At 37.4% G+C, this 23,450-nt stretch overlaps 1 protein-coding gene and 1 long non-coding RNA gene across 6 annotated transcripts in view; one reads left to right on the top strand and one right to left on the bottom strand.

Annotated features, from left to right (window-relative positions):
• Positions 1-305: 305 nt before the first annotated feature.
• LOC142092356 (uncharacterized) lies at positions 306-4,805 on the bottom strand. Its single transcript, XR_012677028.1, has 3 exons — positions 4,748-4,805; positions 2,471-2,543; positions 306-423 (listed from the first exon to the last, which is right to left on the bottom strand). It is a non-coding gene; the product is annotated as an uncharacterized LOC142092356 (long non-coding RNA).
• The window catches only part of PRKCZ (protein kinase C zeta), a 74,090-nt gene continuing 54,935 nt past the window's right edge, over positions 4,296-23,450 (top strand). For 3 of the 5 annotated variants that reach the window (XM_075172231.1, XM_075172232.1, XM_075172229.1), the window contains exons 1-5: positions 4,296-4,794; positions 6,198-6,406; positions 11,508-11,629; positions 18,135-18,224; positions 18,633-18,683. In XM_075172231.1, the coding sequence (XP_075028332.1) occupies positions 6,336-6,406; positions 11,508-11,629; positions 18,135-18,224; positions 18,633-18,683 (334 nt within the window). In that variant the 5' untranslated portion in view covers positions 4,296-4,794; positions 6,198-6,335. Of the gene's footprint in view, positions 4,795-4,887; positions 5,218-6,197; positions 6,407-11,507; positions 11,630-12,815; positions 12,917-18,134; positions 18,225-18,632; positions 18,684-23,450 lie in introns of those variants that run through there. The other 2 variants (XM_075172230.1, XM_075172233.1) reach the window with 2 other exon arrangements.

The raw sequence follows: 23,450 nt of genomic DNA, 5'->3' as shown, positions 1-23,450 counted from the left end.
ATTAGGATACTCCTTTTTTTCTTTCTTTCCGCAGCAGCTGTCGCTGGCAGAATAACAATAGGTTAATATAAAGCACAAGCACTCAAACAGATCTGTACATCAAAATGTAAAAAAAGAACTGCTGAGATTATTTGCAAAGGGAGGTTGGAGCTATTTGGAAAAGTTAAAATGCTTTTCCATTAGACAAATGCATCTATGAGTAGATCAGAAAGAGGCAAATGCACAGTGGAAACAATAGGCACAAGAGTTAAAATACAATAAAACTCAATACACACAATCAGTTTCAGATGCAGTAGGTACCTTCCAAAAACATGCATTACTTACAGATTTTAAGCGGGATGAGTAAAGGCAACAAGATAAAATTTCTTTCTGTCTCTTGGTTATGCTGAAGTCCAGCTTGAAGAGCAAATGGTTCCCTCTGACCTAAAAACAACAGAAAAAAAAATTGTACAGTTAGTTTTTTCTCCTAGTTTTGTAAATATGTGTGCCAAAATACTAGTTACAAGTACTACACCTGCGATATCAAATTATTTTTACAGTATTCACCAAGCTAGATAACTTTTCAATCCAGAAATAGCCTCATTTTCTCCTGGTTGTAGTGTATAAAATTGTATTTGACAATTAGGTGTTTCTTTTGAGTGGTGCATGTAGAGAAAATGCTCTGAAAAATTTTGGAATATTATTCCTTTCACTGAAAATGTTAAAAGGCACTACTTTCTTCATGTGAAGCCTGGAATAAATTATTTTGGTTTCATTCTGTGGATTCAGTGAGGTATTTAGGTGCTTCATTTTTTTAAGCATGCAGGACAAATTATTCTCTGAATAATGGCCCAAGACAGCAAGGAATGTACTACAACACAGTTTTCCTATGCAACCATAGCCTGTTTCTTTCAAGACACCAACTAAAAAAGGAGGTAAGGAAGCTTACTACATTCTTGTTAGAGGCACTAAAACAGTTGTACTGTGTAGTCTAAGAGTTTCCAAACTCATTAAATAGCAAATGTTTTTTAGAATTTTAAAAAGGAAAATACAGCTAGAAAAACCTTGCACTGGAGTGGGACTAATAGACATTAATACAAATATCTGACGCCTGAAGCAGTACTTAAGATTAATGCTATCATTAACCCCAAATTTTTTTTCTCCCTTTAAACTAATTTTTAAAGATCAGTTCTCCACAGCCTGTAGCATTAAAATAAAGAACTAGCACTTACAAGCATTGTATATACAACTGTGTTTCCCAGACAGTTGCCTAGGAATATCTTGCCATCTGCTGGAAATGTGCAGATATACATGCTTAAATAAATACAGGCTTCAAAGTTACTGTAAGAGACAACAGTACAATAAAATAATGAAGGAGACATTAAGTTCGGAAACCAACACTCTGGATGTTCATAACTCTTCGTGAAAAAGACAATTCAATAATGAGGTAATGTCAGACTACTATGCTGCAGCAGTTGAAATTCCAACATTAGATTCCTTAGCAAATCAGTGTTCTCCACTGCCACTATAAATCTGTGGCACAATTGGACGCTGAGGTTGAATGTAGTATTACATGTGTGAAGCCAGATGATCGCCATGGCCATATCTGTATAAAACAGGAGTAGCTCCACTGTAGATGAGGTGATGAGATAACAACACAAGCTAACACAGAACCTGAGATGCTGACACAATTCACTAAGAACTCTCTGCAAATTAAGTATGTCCTCCCTACACTAGACTTTAGCAGCTCCTGGTTAGTATTAGCTGCTATTGATCCTGGTTGCTAATAAGCCACAATGACTTTAAAAAAAAACAAAATAGAAAGGCAAATCCGCATGGCTATTTCCAGCAGGAGGGAACTCTTCCTTCTTTCTTACCTCCAATACTGGTAAGGAAATCACTATTATCCCACCTCTTAAAAAAATTCTTTCAGGCCATGTGACAGAGATTTGTGATTTGCCAAAGCTCATCATATAAAGAAAGGAATGCATGAATGCAAAACTCCTATTTTGTTGTGCTGGATATGATAGGACGCATTTTCAAAACATAACTGAAATATTTGAAAAAAACTTCTTTTTTTAAGCTTTCTCTTTCTCTAACAGATCCGTTCACTTCACAGTCTGCTTTTCAGAGTAAAAGATCTGATATCAAGAGATAATAAGAATTTAAAAAAGAACTAAAACTTTAGATGCAATACATATCTCATTTAAACCTGGAATAAAATCAAATTAAATTACTTGTAGGAGCCTGTCAGGTCTCCAAATCTAGGTGTAGTGGACAGCAATATTACAACTTTTTATTAAGCTGAGGATGGTTTACTAGAAGATAAAAGTGGAATGCCCTGCCATTTGGAAAAAAAAAAAAGAAAACCAAAAATCTCAGGAATACACTCAGGATTTCCAACTCTAGGACAAGAGAAGTAGATTGTGTTTCAAAAACAATATGCCAGAAATAATGATCATACAATACGTCGTGTTTTCAAACCAGTTACCTTGTTAGCTAATGCACAGAGCAAAGCTGACATCCTCTCCAAAAAATGCCATCTGCCCAGAAGCGGGAGGCATCTATTAAGAAATTCAAGTGTTTGAACAGTCTTGTAATATAAGAAAATACAAACCAACTCAAAATAAGACTTCTAAAATAACAGCATTAGTACTAAGTGATCAACTACAAAATATCTCTGCAAAATGTAAAAATATTATTGTTGAGTTTTTCAAGCACTGAAAATGTACCTAATCTTTTATCCTCAGTAAGTTGTGCTACGAAAAAATAACAATAAAACACACACAACCCTCAAATCACAGTTCTGAAGAACTGCACTACCTTTTATCTCCCAATCCAACAACTCAGGGAGCTGAAGTCATCTAACTGACGTGACAGGGAGATCAAAGTCTAGCTTGCCCTGAAAGAATTATGTTTGTAGATACATATTATATAATGTTCTCCATGTTAAGCAGAGGAAATTTGGAATACATGAAGATTTAAGGGCCCATTTTGAAACCATATTGACAGTTCCCACTAAGATAAAATTAGCAGTGGATACATGAACAATTCAGATTAAAGACTGATAAATGAAACCATTTGGTGCATTTCCTTGATGTCAGAGAAAACATCTAGGCCGATGGGAATAAGTTTTGCCACTTTACTGCTACTCAAACTAGTGTTAACTGTTATTTTTTTGTATTTTGGAAGATTGTAGAAACACCAAAAGAAGGCTCAAGGCTACAGGGATGGCAACTCACCAACATATACACACCCACACATCCCCATAAAGATATTGTGAAAGTGCTAAATAGTGCTAAAATAACTTGATGTAGGTGTACACAAGGTAATAGCAGGAGACTAGGGATCGATTTTTTTTTTCCATTTTCAGAATACAGATTATGACTGCTCAACTCCAGGTAGTCAAAAAAATCTGATAGCTGTGACACCTTGGTTTGGTTTATTTTTCAAATTTGGTGGGTTACTGTTGCCCCATGGCGGCTATAAATAGGTCAACAAAAGCCCCAAAGCAAACCTTTTGCTTGGATAGCTTATTTGCTTGGAAAAAAGTTTTAAGATGCACAAGGAAAATAGCTGTTTGGCCGGTATAAGCAGCATTTCCACTAGGGGACTCTCCGAGTTCACGATCCCATGCCTTCATCAAGAACAGGCAAAGCCCCGATCTCCTTTACACAGGAGATGGCTTTGCTTCAATCACAGCGGATTCAGTTTGAAATCAAAAGATTAAAGTATCATTATGGAAAAAAAAAAAAAACCAACTTTATAAAGTTAAGGGCATTAACCATTTCACAGACGTGCTCTTGTGAAATTAATTCAACACCACTAATACAACTTATTCCGTTGTTTTTCTCTCTCCCCTCTAGTCTGGCCACTCAGAAGTCTGTTTATCTTTGTTATTTTATTTCCTCTTTATTATCTTGGCCGCCGTTTTCCAGTTTTAACAGTTCTGAATGAAACCTCTTAAGGTCGGATGCTATATTTACACTCAAGGGAGGTTATCCTCCTGTGGAAGTGAGTTTTCCCAATTCTGACGGCTTCGGGCGAGGCAGCCAGGCCATCGGGGCGGGGGGTGGCTGGCAGGGTAGTTGTTTTGGGGGGTGGGCTTCTTTTTTGTTTGAGGGTGGGGGGTTTTTTTGGAGAGAGAGCGAGCGAGAGCTGTGCCTGCGGACGATTACAGGAACAACCGCCTTCCGCCGCCCGGCCACCCCGCAGGGCTCCCCGGGCGGCAGCCGCCCGCGGCTCCCGGGCTCCGCCCCTCCCCTCAGCACCGCCCCGGCCCGGCCCTGAGGCGGTCCCGCGCCCCCTGTCGCCCTGTCGCGGGGGAGCCCGCCGCTGCCACCCAAGCTCCGAGAGCGAGGCCACATCGGGAAGCCACAGGCCTGCGGCAGTCGGGACAACTCACTACCTCTCCAGAGGGCTCCGAGGAGGACAGAGGCACAAGCTCGCTGCCCCCACAGCGCGGTAACGGTCGCACCCGCCTCTCCCCTCAGGTCTGGGGCCTCCTTCCGCCACGGCGCTACCGCCTCTCGGAGCGCGGAGGCGCTGCACGGGCACGGCAAGGCACCGAAACTCTCCGGCGGAGCCAAGGCGAATCGCGGCAGCAGCGCGGTCCCGGAGCGCGGCCGGCAGCAGCCCCGCGAGGGCACGGAGGAGGGCGGGTGGCCCGCCTCCCTCTGCCCTCCGCACCTGCCACCCCAGCCGCCACCCTCGCGGGACAGGCGCGCTTGCCGCTTGCTTCTCCGATTGGCTGCAGGTGTTGTCCTACCGCTTCTTCGCTCGGCTTTGATTGGCTGAGACGCTCCTACTCCCCAGGTAACGGTTCCTGGCCTATGATTGGTCGTGGGTGGGCGGGATCCTTTTGGGGATTGGCTCCAGGTGAGTCGGAGCTTGCTATTGGTTGACAGGTAGTGTAGGAGGTGTTCTATTGGCTGTGGGCGCTAACCTTCTTAGTCCGCCATGTTCGGCGCGGTGGCGCCGTTGCCACTAGAGCTGGCGGGCGAGGGGTGGTGAGGCGGCCGGCGGCCGAGCGGGGGGGGCCGGGGGCTTCTTCCGCCGCGCGCTGCCTTCCCCGCCGCGCGCTGCCGCCGTTCGTCTCCGGGGTCCCGCCGGAGGGAGGGCGGCGGGGAGTCGGAGTCCGATCCGAACTTCCTCGCGGGACTTTGAGCAACTTCAGGCCGTGGAGGTGTAGCCGAGCACCGCGGAGACGCGGGCCCCGGGCAGAGAGCGTCCCCTCAGGTCCGGGGCGTCCCCTGCTCTCGGCGGGTTCGCGGAGCAGGCGGGAAGCGGGACCGGTGTGGCCCCGCTCTCCGGGGTGGCACCTCCCTCGGTCGGAGCAGTTAGGAGGGAGGGGCAGTCCCGAAGGCTTTGGGTGGGTAGGCCGGGGAGACCCCTCTCCGCCCGCCGTCCCGGCACGGAGCGCGACAGCAGCCGGCAAAGTGCCGGCGCGACCTCGTTCCCCGGCGACAGTGTCGCCTCCCTATCGCTCCCCACCCGCGTTGTGCGCAGCCCGTGTCTCCCGCGGCCCAGGGGCTCCCCGCGCGGCGCGTCGGCGGGCGCTGGGGGGTCCCGGGGGTCGCACAGGAAGGGGCTGCGTGTTCCTCCTAACCAGGAGAGGGGAGGTCGGGGGGCCAGTTCTGGAGTCTCTCCCTGGTACCTATGGCCCTGCTTCCCTGGGGGTTAGGGAGCTGTCTGAATGCGTATGTGTGTGTATAGATATGCATAAGGGAAGGCGATGGTAGTTTTGAATAAACGGGATGTTTGTCAGTCTCCAATCGTAAAGGTAACCTAAACTGGCCCTTGGAGTTCCTCTTCTGTTTTTCTTGGATAAATTTGTAACCAACATTAATTGATAGCAGTCTTCCACATATATAAAAACTATTTTGAATTAAAATACTCTACTCTTTGGAAGAAAAGAGCCCGACGCTGTGTTGATGAATAAGTAAAGATTTCTTTGGAGTATTTTTGGCCAAGAGGGAACTGTTGCATGTTTTATTAAAAAACATCCTTTAATGCTTGGGATATTTCTGTAAAACTAAATTGTACAGGGTATTTTTAGCTGATCGCATTTAATTTCTGTGCAGATCAATGGTCTTGTATATTTTCCTTTTGATTTCTAGCTGTTCTCGGTAAAGATATTTGTGTTTATAAAATTTGACACAACTCATTTAGTAGAGTGTGTGTATATTCATCTGTATTCTGGTTTTCTTCCTATGCAGCTGGATTGAAAATCATTTGGAAGAGAAACACATATTTCACATGTGAAGCTGTTCACTTCAGAATTAAATGAGTTATCTGTCTTCAATGAACTTATTTTTATATATTTATAACTTCATTTAGACTGCTAAATACAGACCATGCCTAGCAGAATGGGCTCAAAAATGCATTTGAACAAAGACTTCATCAGAGTAAAAACACACTATAGTGGGTAAGTCAGCATGTTCTGTCTTCTATATTGTGTCCTGTCTAATTTTGAAGCATATTGAGGAGGAGTCTAGTGATAGAGTAACCAGGACATTGGGGGATTTGTAATTAATGTCAGATCAGGTAGATAAACTTCTGGGCTATTAAAATACCATCCAGACTCCTGCAGCATGCTGATTGTGGAAAAGAGTTGATAATTTATTCTTCTCTTGAAAGGGGGGAAAATGTGCAAAACTGGCATGCAGTTATTTTGGGTTAATGGGTTATTGATTTCTGTTTTGTTACAAGTGTTCGTGGTCACAGACAGGTATAGATCTATCTCTTGCGTCCAGATACAATAAAATGTAGTAATTGCATCTACTTTATAATAAAGATATGATAAATCTTACGTAATGAACCCTACAAGTTACGCTGAAATTAACAGGAGACTATGAAGTACAGGTTTCCACTTACAGATGTCAGTTTGTGACTGTGTGCTCCTTGGGACAAAACATGTAATGTTTAGTACGAGTCCTTTTCTAGTGGGGATTTTTAGATAGTATTTTAACTTACAGCACTTTCTGTCTTGGAAAATTAGAGGATGTGTTTCTTTGTGGATAGATATGTAAGTCTTGAAATAATAAGTGGGTGCCATTGGTTTTGTCTTTTTTTGTTTGTCTTACAGACATTTTAGAAGGAATTATTATTAGAATTATTTAGGTAAATATGAGAAATGAGGGTATTTTGCTTACATTGCAAGTTATCAGTAAATTTAGATGAAGCTATGCAAGCTGCTTAAAGACTCAGTTTTAAGTGATTAAAAAAAAAAAATCAAACCCACAATCTTTGTTTTTCTGTTGTGAATAAATACTAAAAGTAAACTCTTGTATCGTTTGCCCTTTAATTTTTGATAGCTGATTCCCCTGCTCCCCTCCCAGTAATTTGACTAATGCAGCTTGAAGGGCAATGACATGTTGACACAGCTGCTTCAATTATCTTCACAATGCTTATTTTTGCAGCTCTGATTTAAGACAATAATGATAAAAAAAAGTCCTGGTACTCTGACTTCAGTCAGTTGTCAGTGGAGTCAGGAAGACTTTATTACTTCAACATGAAATTTGTTTTTTCAGACATGTTTAATCTAATTAGGTTGCTGCCACAGTGAGGACCTTGTAAATTAATGTTGCTTTGGTCTCTCCTGTCTTCCTCCAAGGCCTAAGTTTAAGTCATTTGAGGAGTTAAATATTTGGCCTAAGTAAATCCTTAGACTTGATTTAAGTATTTAGTCTGAATTTACTGGCGTTTGATAAGTGACCCGAGTCATCTTTTCTGATGTTTTACTGCTAAATAAGTAAATGTTGCTACACTGTTGTAGTTGTTCTTATATTGTGGTATAGAAAAATGCTATTTTGAATTAAATGTAATTATGAAAATCACTCCACCAAATTTTATTGAAAACAAAGTGCTTTCTTGTTAAACTTATGTACCCAGTCAATGCCAAGTAGTTTGAGGTCCTGACTTCAGAGTTCTACAGCAATTGTATTAATTTGATAAATGCCAGTTTTCTTGTAAATTAGTATGAAAATGTATCTGTTTTTACTTTAGCTGGCTTTAATTTCTAGCTGTGCTACTGACTTAATTCTTTCCTTATGTCTAGTCGTTTGATCTTTGTCTTCATTTTGTCACCTGTAAATTGGAAGTCTAGTAGAATCTTGTTAATTTACAGTTCATTTATCTACAGGTTAAATTTTCTTACGAAAATTTGCTTAGTAAAAACATAAATAAGCTTTTGGTGGTGAGAATTCATGTCAAAACTTGTGTCTTAAAAAATACAGAAATCTGCTACTTTACTTGAAGTAAAATTTAGAAGAAATCCATGTATAAAGTAAATGGGACTGCATGCTGTGGTTCATTGTTACTGCTGCTCAGTAATTTCTGAAATGTGTTTTTAATAGTTAATGCAGATCAGTTGGGTTTTGTTATCATTAATCTGCACCATGGTTTTATTTTGGTTATTTAATAGATGCATGTAAACTGCGTTATGAACTCTGGATGAAAGATTTGTAGCATGTAGTTGCCATTACTAATAATTATTTTCTGCTCCATAGTTTAATCCTACATCTCTGAATCACGTCATACATAGGCTCAAGTTGAAAAGAACATCTGAACTTCAAACACTTGTGTGATGTGCTTTTCTGAGATGCATGGATATGCATGCTTCTCTGAAACAGCAGTAGGAGAGCTGCCTTAGCTCTGAAAGGGAAGGCACTAGGAACACAGATAGAACTTAGTGTAAACGATTTGGGATAGCTTGCTGGCAGATAGTGTTGATATAAAGTGAAAGGAGTGTGTCTGTAGAACTTGTCTGTGAGAAATGGAGGGGGTGATACTTGTGTTGCTATTAGAATTCATGTGTAATTATTATGATATTTCACAATAGACTACTTCTGTAGTTTCTCCTGCAACACTATATTCAACAATTTCCATTAGCTGTGAAGTCTATAACATGTCAATTTACAAAACGAGTTCCAAACTCAATGAATTTTGTTCTACTTGATAAAATTCTGTGAGTAAGAGCTCACTATTTTTGGCATTGTAGACTGTATCTCAGTATCTCCATTAAAGTACTACACTCATCTTTTGAACGAATTTGACAAGCTGCAGGAAATCACTGATGCTGGACAACTTCAGAGTTAAGGACAAGCTTATTCAGGTGGCTGCTAAAAAATTAAAATAATAGTACAATATATAATTTTGACATCCTAAGCATGAGGAAGTTTTAAAATGAATGTTGAGTCTATGTCTGTGGAGTCCTAGTATCTTAGGTATTCATGTTTCTGGGTGTGACAGAGTTCCTAACATAGCGTAGTACAAATAACTGCATAAGTAGATTGCAAAAGAAAGCAAACTTGTGTAATTCCTGTTTAATTATTTCAGTTACTTAGTTTATCTGGTTTATACCTGGTTACTTGAAATCACTTCATTTAAATAGAGCAGGGATGCAGTATCATTTGCTGTATGTTACCTTGGTTCTAAATGGTGACACATTTAATCCATCAGTATGAATGATTCTCTTGCTGTAACTGCTCATACATAACTTACTGATCATTAGTTCTTCATGTTACTTCGTAGTGTCCAGTTTCAGATACCTGACAAAAAAGTGTCCTGCGGAATTCTTTAGTGTTAAACAACAAATGATTTTCATTTATCTGTGCCCTGATTGCCCAATGTGGCTATACAGATATTAAGACTAAACACGGTAAATCGCAAAGGAACAGGGACATCATTGAAATAATAATAATTTGAATAAATATAATTAATTTTGCATCAGCAATAGGTGCTATTTAGCATACTTCAGCTGCGTTTTGTCCAATATGAAGTTTATTAATTTACATGTAGAATGGCAGTGCCATCTGTTATAATAATTTTAACCATTTAAGGCTGATTAGTATTTGTCAGCTTTAGTCAGAGTTTGTAGTGTGCATAAGAGTATTGTTGTACTGCATAGTTTCAGGTTTTGAATATTATTTAGATACTTGTGAAAACGTGATTGTCCAGAGTTACCACAGATCTATAGCTGCTTGATTTCATGAGTAGCTTGCAGTAGCAGTGCATTAAGTAATGAGCTGCATTTGTTAGTGACCTTGTCTTGGTGCAAGGCATTGCACTAGGCCTCAAAACTACTTTGAGAACTGGTTTGGTCTCTTACTTTCATAAGTGCATAAAATACGACTTTTTTGACAGGGAGATGTTCTTAAACTCAACCTTACCTGACAGCTCTCAGTATTGTACAATAATATGGATTTACAGGTTGGCAGTTAGAGTATGTATTTCTTTTTCCATTGTTATTATGAATAATTATTAAGTTGCTGTTCTTTGAGAACTTCACAAATTGTAGATTAAAGGTACACTTGAAAAGGTAGCAGTGCTTTTAATCTGAATTTGAAACTTAGTATAGATCTTTAAAATGATTGTTTTAGAGCTTTGCTTACTGTCATTTTTCTCAGCAAAGGCAAAATGCGAAGTTATTAGTGCATATCATTTAAAGTGTAAGTTGTAGAATTTGAAATTCTGAGTTTAGTGTAGTACTTCTTGGTTTCTGGTTGAAAGACCTAAGTAGGCAAAATATGTAATATAACATGTTTTCTAAAAAGACTTATCACACAGTATGAAAATAGGAAAACTGTCTCCATCATGTTGGGAAACTTTTGATATATTTACTGTATTAAACTAAGAGGGGAAAGAATTACATATGCCAGTAGCCATTAACTACAAAACTGTTTCCTATTTTTTTTGGTTTTGAAGGTTTTGGAAGCACTGAGATGACTTAAGTACATCTCCTCTTTCTTCCTGCACTTGTTTAATCAGTTGGTTTCCTTGAGTCTGTCATTTGAAAAATATTTAGAAAACGGGAGAAAGTCTAGTTTGTATCCTCAGATTTTGTTTTGCATAATCTTTTCTGTTTTTTTTTAATATTTGCCCTGATTTGACAGTACCGGGTGGGCTTTCATTATATCAAGAGTCACTCTCACAAATGCCTGAGCATACTGTATGGTTTACATTAGCAGAGTTCAGTATAGGTTCATGTTCTCAAAACACTATAAAGGTAGAGCACAAGATCCAGAATTTGAGTAAGATTTTATCTGAATTTTCTTGTAATGATACCTTTTGAGAATTCACCTAATCAAAGCGTTCTCTCTAACAATATAGTGGATGTGAGGAAAAACCTACATTTTAAAAGGATTTTACGATAATTGAGACTTCACTTACCTCATGATGGAAGAAGTACCTGGATAAAATTCACAAAATCTTAGGTTTTTTTTACAACACTTCAGATGCTGATAGTTATAATAAGGGAACTTGAGTCACCCAAGTAAATGTGCATTAAAGATAGATCATTAACACAGTTAATTCCTCCATACTAAAATATTTTTAAAAAGTTAAACACTAAGACGTAATCCTATTGACTTCTGGCAACTAATTTACATTAGCAGGAGCATTTTATATGAGGAATGCTGATTCTGTAAGTATGATTTTGCAGTTTAGAGTCCATAGATGGAATTGTTGGAATATGCAGGCTAATGCAGATATCTTCTGATAAAAGCTTATGTTTTCATCTCACGCAGGGACATCCTGATAACAAACTTGGATGCATCAATGAGCTATGATAAACTTTGTGATGAAGTGCATGAGATGTGTAATTTACAGCAGGAGCAGCCAATTACCCTCAAGTGGATTGATGATGAAGGTATTGTACTGAAACACTACTTAGGCATCCCTGGGTTTATTGTTCATTGTAGTACAAAGAAGGGGCATTGAGGAAACTTGTATAAACAAGTTTCATATTGTGGAGTTACTTTTTGTTTCTAAATACCACGGTACATAACCCTGTCTTATAAAGCAGGGAACTTGGAGAAACGAGCCTCAAAACATCAAGGTTGATTGCAGTAGCACTTGAATTCACTTTTGTGGAAGTGAAGGCTTTGTAGAACTCTAATATTTTACTATTCCATGCTTCTATGCTGAATGCAAAGTTTGTTTTAATTTCAGACTTTCGTAGGCCTAATGCTATACCCCTCAAAATTCTCAATTTCAAATTCTTGACAAGATCATTTTTTGATGTTTTTAACCCTGTCAGCTTCTAGAATGACATAGGCACTTGTGTCTTCTGAATTGTGACTTATCTCTTGAATGAGTGTGTTTCTGAGAAGCAATGCAACTGTAATATCAGAAGACTGTTTTTAACTCTTCTAGGATTTTTGTATTTTATGCGCAAGGTAGGTGCTAAGAGTTCCAGTACTGATAATTGATTTTCTCTTTTTTATGGAGGTTGTTCCAGCAACTGCATGATTGTCACTGATAGTAGTTAATAATCAGTGTCACTGATTATATTAATGCTCTAGCATACCGTTTTCAAGAATTAGAGGATAGATGTTGTCTACATTTAAAGGAGCATTCTACTAAATTGGTTGTTTATATCCTGTTGATGTAAAATGCAATGACTAAACATGAAATAAAGGTGACTTGAATTTAGTTTTGTGTTTTTTCCACTTGACTGGTACTTCAGAGCACCATTTTTCAAAGAAAATAGGCATTAAATAAAAACTTACCAGAAATAAGTTGTTTCCCCATTGTGGTGAGGAAAAATGCCCAGTATATCTAAAGTAAGTCATGTCCAGAAAAAGAAGATGGGGCGGAGTTCATATGTGGGAAAAATAGCATAAACTTTTATTTTTGTGGAATGTGGCATTGATAAAATCATGTAAAAATGATTTGTTGTGAAGGTCTGTTTCTTACAATGTGCCTGCAGGAAAGGTTGATGTTACCAGATTTCATTATTCTAAATTATCTCCAGATGTAAAGCAGTTTATCATTATTCTTCCACAAATAGTTGTGTGTGAGAGAAACTTACCTTTTCTTTACCCTTCCTATAGGCTCTGAAATATCGACATGATGCGAGATGGGTTTGTGTATGTCTTTCTGCTGTAAAATGTGGCAGTTGTCTGCAGCCTTAAGTTAGAGCCTTCTGGTTGTTGTGAGTAGTAGTGAAATGGGGGTACCTGACACTGAGTGCCTTTGCCACTTTTTTGCATCTTTTTGGAATGTACGTGTCTGCTTATGATTTAACAGGAGTGTAGTGCATCTGTAACTCGTGATGGACAGAACTCTTGACCTAGTAGGTTGAGAAGAGCTACCATGCAATTATGCAACTGCACATGTGCTCGGTTATTTTCCTGTTGCACCTTGCCAAAGCCATGTTCTGCAGCAGAACTCCTAGAACTGGATGCAGAAAGATAAAAAATACTAAATTGGTTTGACTAACATTTGTAATTATGTGTTTTGGTTTTTTAATAAGGCTTATTCTGCTCTGTTAGCTGAGTAGTGTTGTTTGATGGGTGAATGGAATTTCAAAATAATGATTGAGGAAGGAGGTAGCCTGTAGTCAAAGAAGATTTGGTCCTTTTAAGATATCAGGGAGTAGTATCAATTATTTTTAAATTTTACTCTATCTTCTGATTACCAAGAAAAACAGAGGCAACTGTACTGACTTCAGTTTCCTGACTTGTCAGTTTCATGGCAGTCTGATAAAAAGTAACCTGATAGAAGTGCATGGACAGTAATTACATTGCATGTGCTTAGCTATTTGAACTGCATGACTGCTAATGAAAGGAAGATTATTGTGGAAAAGAAGAAAACCTCATGAGTTTTGATTTGGAGGGTTTTAAAACATGATTCCCGTTAACTATTTCTTAGTTTGGATATCTGTTGCATTAGCTTTTTGAGGTTTACTTTAAATTAAAACAGTTAGTTTCTTTTTTTAATTGCACTTCTAGTAAGTATTTTCTTCTAGTCTTGTTTAAATACATACCTGTACAACCCTTTTTCTAATTCCTAATTCCAAGTTGTTAAGTTTAAACCAATCTGCTGTTTTGGCTGCCCTCAATCCTCACAGGTTTTATGAATTATCCTATTTCTGCATATAAGTGAGTGTTTCCACTTATTGCCACATGTAATTTAAGTTCATTTTACTGATTGCACCAACAGATGTTCTCTTTGCACTAACTTAAAGCAAACAATTGTGATGGCTTAATGAATAAAGAAAACTTACTAAAGAGTGGAAGAAAATGAATTTTCTCTTGGGCTTTTTTAGTGTTTCTCTGGTTTTGACAAGATCCAAAATGTTTGAACTGTGAATAACTCACTCATAATAAAATCCCATAAACATATAAGGAATATGGATTGTTGGTTTGCAGTACAAATAATTCTTTTGTCTTTCATGGTGCATTATTGCAGTATTTATAGATCATCAAGAGCAGTGTCCCTCAAAGAGGGGTAGATGCAGCCAGAGGTAGATGGGATGCATCTTTTTAAAAACTAAGAATATTTTTTAAAAATAAGAAATTAAGCTTTACTTGATTTAATATGTGGATTGACACTGATGTCATCACTTGGTCCATATATCATGTGGTCATGTGTCACATATGGTGGGCAAGGTGTGCTGCGGAAAGAGTGGGTGTTCCACGGAGTTGCAGGGGTTGAGAGTGACACCCTCGCTCATTTGCTTGCTTCCAGTGTATTGTGACGTACTGCAGTTTACGTGTGTCTGGTTAAGTGGCTTTATGGATTAATTATCTAGTTTTAACTAAAATAACCCTCACAGAGTAATGCTAATAATGTGAGCATAAGCAGACAACAAGAAAATGGTGGAGCTGACATTTCTCCTACTCTTAAGTATGAACTTTGTCAGCTGCGCTACAGGGTAAAAACAATGACTATCTAATCGGATCTGACAAAAAGTCAGTCAAAAAGATTCAAAATTATCAAGAGCAGTATTTGAAATACGTATTTACATCCACTATTCTTAATGATGAACCTCACCCTAAGTGTATGTTGTGTTTTGAGATAATGGATAATGATAGTATGAAGCCATCATGATTAGCAAGACATTTAAAAACTAAGTATCCAGAACAAGACAAACCTGTACCTCTGTTTTTTTCTGATCTTTTAAGTCTTCTGATACTCAATTTGGTACTTTACGAAACTTCACTAAACTCTATGCTAAATTTTTAGAAGTCATTTTTGAAGCTTCTTACTTAATAGCAGAAGACAAAAAGACAATACCATTGGAGAAACGCTTGTTCTTCCTGTAATTTTAAAAATGGCTGGAATAATATACAGAAAACAAGATGGGGACAAACTGAAATGCATTCCTTTATCAGAAAATATTGTTGGAAGATGCATAGAAGATATTGCTGAAGGTTCAAAGAAACAAGTATTAAAACTATGCAGTATGGGAAGTTTGCTATATGGTTGGGTGAAAGTACAGATATTTCTAACATGGCTCAGCTTATGGTATTTGCTAGATTCTGTTTCAATAATGAGACATGTGAAGGTGTAGTTTTTTGTGAGTCAGTGAAGGAAAGAAAGATGTACTGGAAAAGATACAATCTCAACAGTAAATGACTTTAATAAAAAAAATGTGTTATGGAAGAACTGTGTAAGTCTCCACTGATGGAGAGGCTGATTTGACTGGAATATTAAAAGGATTCTGGGGTAAGGTTGCACAGAGAGCACCGCACATGAAATTCATCCACTACATCATTCATAGGCAAGCTATTGCAGCAATGGAATTGGAGCCAGAAGTGTACGGAGTGCTACAGGATGTCATCAATGTGATTAATTTTATAAACCCAGGAACTTCACATAGCACAATGTTTACAATACTTAGTAATAAGTTGGGGAGTGACCATGAAATTTTGTACCTCGCAGAGGTTAGCTGGTTATCTTTCAGCAAAGTGTTTAAAAGAGTTGTTAAACTTAAAAGATAAGTTATGTATTTCTCTTTTACAGAATGATAAATGTTCCAAATACGTGGACATTATCTGTGATGACAAGTGGCTGTCAGTAGTATGCTACCTAGCAGTTATTTTCAAAAAAACAAACAAGCCCAATGACTGAGAAAGTAACTACTTTTCAAAAGGAACTTGTGCTATATGGAGACAGCATTTTGAAAATGGCTATTTGGAGATATTTCTGTTGTTCCATCGGTACACTTAAACTTGGAAGTGGAATTTTCTAACTTGTTAAAAACTCTTCCAGTTTCAGTGGGTTTTGAACCTATTAGTTAAAAATGCAACACTTTCAGATTAGTTTGCAAGAACAGCTGAACAACATCAGGGAAGATGAAAATTTACTGACTGAATGCCAACAAAACCTTTGCATAAATGGTGGATGGGATTGAAGAATGAGTATTGTGATTTAGTAAGCGTAGCCAATGATGCACTTCTTTCATTTGGATCTACATATCTTTGTGAGGTATCTTCTTTTAGCTATGACACCATTAAAACCAAGTATTGAAATAAACTGAGCTTAGAACCAGATCTTTGAATCATTACATCATAAAATGTTAAACCAAGACTTTCAAAAGTCATGAAGCATGTTCAATCACATAGCTCTCACTAAAAATATTTTTAATTAATTTCTAATATTTTGAGAGGTAAGTTTTTTGGTGCCATTAAAAAAAAACGTTAATTTTTTTATTTTTATCTCATCCTTTTAAAATTTCTATCTTTGTGTATGTTTTTATAATATACATAACTTATAAATACACATATTGGGGGTTTGTGCTCAAAAAATTTTAATGATGGGGTGTGCTGTCAAAAAAGTGTGGAGACCACTGATTTAGAGGTTGTCCTGGGCTGTCAAAACAGTATTTCTGCCTACCAGAGAGGTATTCCTGTATTATTTTCCAATTCAGGTGTTTAACGTTAAGTAAAAATGTCCTCACTTAAACTGATTAGGATTTATACCTTGGAAAGGTCGTCTTCTGAAACATAGGTCTCAGTAATATGGGTGTTCTGGCTTAGCTTCCAGTTCTTCCAAGAAGCTTTTCCAGTGCTTTGTGTCTCTGGCACCAACAAATTAATTCAGTGGGATTTTTATGGAACATCACCAATGTGTCGTATCATTACTTCCAAATCATACTGAAGTCCATTGTGTTAGCTGAGAAGAGCCATCTTAGGGCTGTTTCTCCTTCAGAGAAATGGAGTTCTTTATTTTCACTGCTTAAAGGCTAATATCCATCCCGCAGGTAGTTTTTAGTTCTTCCAACTCTTACTAGTTAATAATGTTTTTGGAGTACTCTTGTCTGACTGAATACTTGCATTCCTGCAAGTATTTTCTTAATATAAAACTAATGGGACATGTCACAGATAAATGCTAATAAGGTGTGGGTAAGGCGTGGTACTTGAGCCCAGGCCTTAGTGTGCGGTAATGCTTGTGTCTTCATTTATTTTATTCTTTTCCCTGTGAACTTCATTCTGAATGATATCTTGTCGTTTGGGGTGTGTGGGTTTTTGTTTTATCTATTTCAATAGTTAGGCTCTTTAGAATATGCTTTAAATTGCAGCTGGCATGTTGCCTTTTTGAGAACTTTTGAAAGCTATTGAATCTGCTACTACAGAATGTGAGTACAGAAGACAAATTAATAGAAACTAAGGCTTGATATATCTTTTTCTGAAAGAGAGGGTTGTTTGTGTCTAGGCAGGTTTCATAATTTTTTTTTTCTTCTGTTTGCTTTCCTTCTATTTCTATAACTAAGTTAAAAGAAAAAATGTGAACCTATTTTACTCAAAGCATACAAGCCAACCCTGAAAATTTGAGACTTTTAGAGAAATTAATTTAACCTTAATTATATCTGTACATCAGTGTTGGCACACTTGTATCCCATCCGTAACTTTCATCTGTGTATTTTATTTTTTTACACTTTTTAATCATAGATTGCTTTTTTGTCAGTCTGGCAAGAGAGACTCAGCTAGAATCTATGTGTACCTCCATAACTTCTAAGTTATCATATTTTGGTTCTGCAGTCAATGAAGTTAAGGTAGTAAGATAATGGGCCTTTCAACAAAGGGTAAATTAATTTTGAATTAAACTAAAATTTTTAGGTTACTAGGAGGTGATCTAGCTTTTTTTTTGCTGTGTGTTAAAGATCTCTAAGCATATCTATTCACTCCTGTATTTTGTTGTCCCCTTGCAAACCAACATAGTATATTTCTATCTACTCAGTTTTGATAAAATTAGAAGGAAAAAAATTATGTTGATATATGTTGGCTTTGATCAAAATGCCAGCTTAATATCAAATGATTGAACGAAAAGCAATTCTGGAGGCTGACATATTTCTTACTGACCCATTGAAATTCTACACTTAATTCTTTAGTCATAAATTTGTCTATGTATTGTTTTTTTGTTAGGTGACCCATGTACCATCTCATCTCAGATGGAACTGGAAGAAGCCTTCCGTTTGTATTGTCAAAACAGAGATGAAGGGCTGATTATTCATGGTAAGTATCACACAATTCAAGAACCTGTGTGCATTTGTTGATAATCCTAACAGCTTCTTAAATGCGAGATTGGAACAACTCCTTTGCCTGTCAGATAACATTGTTCTTTATGTACTGGTGCCCTACAGTTTGATGTTGTAAGAAGAAAGTGTTCTTTTGGGGTGGAGCCCAAAGCTGAAACTACACAGTAGGCTTTGAGGGGGCTTCAAGTTCTAAACTGCACAGATTTGTTAATGCTGTAGTCAAGTATAAGATATTGCCAGTGTGGACCCAAACTTTGATTATGTTATTTCTCATGCAGAATTATTTAAAGGCTTTCAGAAACTCTTTGTATAAATACATTCAAGAATCAAGGAAAAAATACTGCTGAGAATCATTTCACTTAAAAATCTAATGTTTTTGTTTTAGTTTTCCCAAGTATTCCAGAGAAACCCGGCATGCCTTGTCCAGGAGAAGATAGTGAGTACTAAAATGTTACCAAATTTTAGCTTAACTTTTTCAGTCACATGGAAAAGAAATATATTGAGAGATTTTCATAAGCTAGTGTTATGTACACATATATCTGTTTTGTGGTTTCTTAATATAATGTAAAATGTTTGATATTCTATCAACAGAGAAATTACATAAATCAACATTGTAGTACTGTTTTTATGTTTCTGAGGATTAATACTGGTTGCCAGTAGCTGATATATTGGGAAGAAAAGAGGTCAGGATTTTAGATGCGTATTTGAATGTGGTCCTTTGCTTTTGTGTTTCTTTTGGTTTCTTATCTTGCAGGGAAAAGAAGTGATGTACTGAAGAAGAGGGAGATACAGCGGGGTTTGGTTTTTGGGGGGTTTTGGGGTGTTTTTTTTTTTATAAAAAGGTTATTAATCTCTAAAAAAAAAAATCCTGTGAAAGGTAGATAAACCTCCAGAAGAAGCATAGATGATTGGTATGGTTTACCTATATTTCAATAACTTAAACTGCACAGGGATAAAAGGATTAAATAGCTGTATAGTCACTTTTCATCATGGAGGCATGTCATCAGTACATTAGCTAGTGTCTTTGTAAATGTTAAGGAAAGGAGTGTGAATAGTTGGGTGACAGAGTTGCCAGATGATGCTTGGCTAGTCACAGTAGTATGAGTAGAAGCTAACTGAAGAGTTGAAGGACCTTTGCTCTTCTCTTTGGAACATACAAGAACAGATAAAATTAATTGCTGATAAAAGCAAGTAGTGCATACTAGGAGAAGACTATTTAGTTGATCAGGATCTGCACTGGTAGACTGGCTAAAAATGTGTAGTGCAGTGGTCAATAGTTGTGAATAATATTTTTAACTGGAGAAATAATACTAATATACTAATAAGTGCTCTATTGAGAACTTTTACTGAAATTTAGAAGATGGAATAAATACCAAAATATTATGGTTTAAATATGTTTTTTTATATTTAAACTACAGTAGATGAAAGGTTAAATGTAAAAAGCAGACAAATTTTCATGTTGTGACTAGGTTATTAAAGTTGCCTTATAAAAAAAAAAGAGTAAATAAATAGTAAATAAAAATAGTGCAACATTATCTGCTCTCTTTGTTCAGCCAATTAGAGAAAGCGTAAGCAGCGTAGCTGTTTTCTACGCTGATTAGAAGTGTTAGAGAAATCATTTTCCTTGAGACATTTCATTTCTTTCTGGAAGGAAAAAGAAGATACCTACATGGTCTACACAGATTATTTTTGGGATGAGCCAAGCATGCATTTGTGTAGCTGTTTCCAGTATGCTATTTTCCATACATCTGAGTTTTTTCATGCCTTGTTTGATGTTCTTATCTTGTACTTTCTTGTATCTATCAAAATAGTAGCTCAGTGGGTTTCTTATTAATTTTGCTGAAGTTTCAACAAAGAAATGGGCAACCAGTCCATCTTGTTACATCACATAATGTACAGCACTTCTACTCAATGTGCAAGCGAACAAGACTGAATTTCAATACTTGTTTGTCCATGAGTTAAAATTCAAGTGAAGACTGTGTAGTTATATTTTACTGTATGTTGAAAATGTATAGGTTTTACTATGCTGCCACTTTCCAGTTTAGCTTAGTAAGTTGAAAATATCTATGGGAAAATATTTTCAGGCTCAATTTTCGTGATCATTCTGGAAAGCGTGGGTTTAGTTCTGTAGGTTTAAATATGTTCTTGGTGTGAATTGTATAAAAGGAACACTGCTTTATTCTGGGACCTGAGTTATCAAAGGTGTTATGTCCTAAACTGAATCTCTTCCCTGGAAAAGGTGTCAAGTTTGTATTGGCAGGCAAAAATTGAACCTCTATATCTACAGAAAATATTGTTAGCAACAGTAAAAGTTTTGGTTTTCCCTGTATCTTGTTACTTTTCCCAAATATTATTTTGGTAATGATGCTTTAGGATGTCTTGTGTGCCTTTGACTTTTGTGAGAATTACAGTAAAAGAGAAAGTGATGGATCTGGGTATTAGCTAGCCTTAGAATGTTTGTAATCTTAGAATTTACCAGGGCAGATTTTGCCAAGGGTAAATGTAAGTGTTAATACTCCATCAGAAGTCTTCAGACTGTGTTCTGTGAAACAGCTGTCTTTCAATGAAGACAGAACGGTTGATTTTATTTAAATTTCTAACTCTGGAGTGCCTCCCCCCCTTAATTCTTCAACTAAGAATGGAAGAACCAAGTCTGGCATCACTACAGTATTCAGCGCTATTTCACAACGTGCTGAAAACTATTTTGTTTTCTTTTTCTATCTTGCTTCTAACTTGTTGGATGAAAATTGTAGGGAATGAACTCATATGGGCATCCGCGCCACTCTGCTTTCCCAAGATAAGAACTGAAAGAACCAGTGGACTCTAGCTTTGCTTCCATTCCTGTAGCTGTTTAAAGAGGGAAGGAGGAAATGCTCGTATTGTACCAGCCTAGACTGGTGCTAGTCCCAAGTAGATTTATTTGCCCTTATTAGCGAAAACACAAAGCAAACTAATGTGAAATACTGTAAAGAAGAGTAAGGTAACTGGAAGAGAGAAAAGGTGGTTGCTTGAAGGGGTGTCTGTGCAAATAATGTGGCATAATAAAGTTCGCTGCAATTTAATGATCTCATTAAAAGTGTAGATACTTTAATACAAAAGTTTTTTGTGTTAATTTGCTAGATGTTTTAGTTATATCAAACGATGAGATGAACTGCAGAAGCACATAGATTAGTATGGCTCAGATGACCTGGCTATTCTGTCTGTAGGGTATTTCTCCCTACATGATTTTACAGGTCATGTTGAATTGTACTTTGATTGTTTAAAAAGCCTGTTTAGTAGGATGTGCTCGGTAAGTGATTTGTGATCAGGTTTCTCGTAATTTATTGAATTAATTCAGTGCGTATTGCCTCTTTGCATCCATGGGGCCTGCATGGAAATCTGGTATTGTGGCCTAGTTGTAACTATTTTCAAATTGTTTTACAACAGACCTATTAAATTGTATTGGTGCTAATTTAGCATAAACTAATGCATTTAGTGTTATTGCTTGTTAGCTAAAGGCATACAACAAACATCTGCATTGCACTTAGATTGTATGGAAATGTTATTGATAGAGGTGATATAGTTTATTTAAAGTATTATTTACTTTGGACAGGACTAAAATATTGTCCTTTGTTCAGAAAATATTCAGTATGTTTCAAATTCTTGTTTTATTTTATGTGGCTTTATCACTGTAGCTACATTCATAGGAAATCCTGTTTAAAAATGAGAATATTGCATATGCACTTTTCTAGAGCATTATGCTTACACTATAGAGGAGCTTATGAGTTTGCTTCAAGTTATTTGCAGAGACAAATAAAGAGTTAACTAGTTGCTTTATCCAAAATGGGCCTCTACTTAAGTTAGCAGTCTCTAAGTGTGGACTTCTAGTTTGTTACAGAACTGCGGACAGTTTGAAATGGAATTTTTAAACAAAACTATTGAATTGCTAAATAATTTCATTTGAAATATATTGCTCAGACTTGCTCATATTAGGTCACAGAGTGACTATTTCTAATAGTATGTGATCTTCTGAATTGCAAGTATTTTGCGGTGAATTTTTGTAGAATTGTAGGGTTTTTTTATAGTTCCTTCAAAACAATAATGCTTTGGAAGAAGAGTGCAGAAATACATACTGAACGTTTTGCATTTATGTTGAAACATGATAATCTAATTGCTAGCTGTGCTGGACCTTTGTGAAATTGATATGGTTTTGAGATGGTACCAGCCAGCAAAGCTTGAAATAAATGCATGTAATCCATTAATGGAATAAACCATGTGACTAATATTTCAATTCTATTTGCATTCCTTAAGAAAAGTTCTTTTCGTGCTTGAAGAACGTACCTTCTTATATTGATGTGATGCTGTCTGCAAGATAGAATTTGCCCAGTCTCCAGCATCTGAATTTGTATTGTCTCTGTATTTCTTTTGCTCCTCAATTTTTGCACTTTTTTCTTCTTTTTTTTTTTTGCGTCAGACCCAGCTCCCACTATAAACGTACGGCTGCTGTTGTAGAAACAGTACCTTCTACCTTCAGCAAGACAGTTAACCCATCCTCACAGACTGGAATGGCAGTGCTGCTATGTGGGTGAGGTGGCAGGATTTCTAAAACGTGCATCTCTTTCCAGATACTGAATGTGACCTCTCACAGGCGTTTCTAGCATCTGCTGGACTGGAGCCTTGGATACTATATCACAATGTTTCCTGATAAAGATGGCAGACTTCTAGGCCAGTCTTTTGTATTTAAAAATACTTTTACTTTTTTAGTAGATGAGCTATTCTTTTGGAATTGATATTAAACAAGGTTGTTTCTGAAATGTTTAGGTGTGTGTTTCTCTCTGTGCTCGTAAGTGATAGCCTTCCTGATACAAAGCGTGGTATTTGATTGGCAGTTTTATAACTTAGTTATTGTAGTCTCAGCTTATTTACACTGACAGATCTTGATCTGATTTATCACTCTTGGTGCTGCAGTGCATTGTATAACAAAGCATGTTCAGCCAAACAATTTCTATCGATTTGTAGGACTTCCCTAATGGAATTGCCGGTTTTATCAGAGAAATACTTGTTTTTGTGACATCAGCTCCTTGACATCCATGCCATGTTTTAGTTTGTGCCTCAGCTGCTAGCTACAGCCTCTCAAGGGAGCCAGTACCACCCGTGCCTGGATACATGAGGCAGAGATGTGAAAGGGAGAGACGGGGGTAACCAGTCTTCCATTAAATATTTG

The sequence above is a fragment of the Calonectris borealis genome, chromosome 23 (genome assembly GCF_964195595.1).
Source record: "Calonectris borealis chromosome 23, bCalBor7.hap1.2, whole genome shotgun sequence".
NCBI classification, from domain to species: domain Eukaryota; kingdom Metazoa; phylum Chordata; class Aves; order Procellariiformes; family Procellariidae; genus Calonectris; species Calonectris borealis.
Note: the sequence above shows the minus strand (reverse complement) of the source record. Positions and strands in the feature narration are given on the sequence as shown.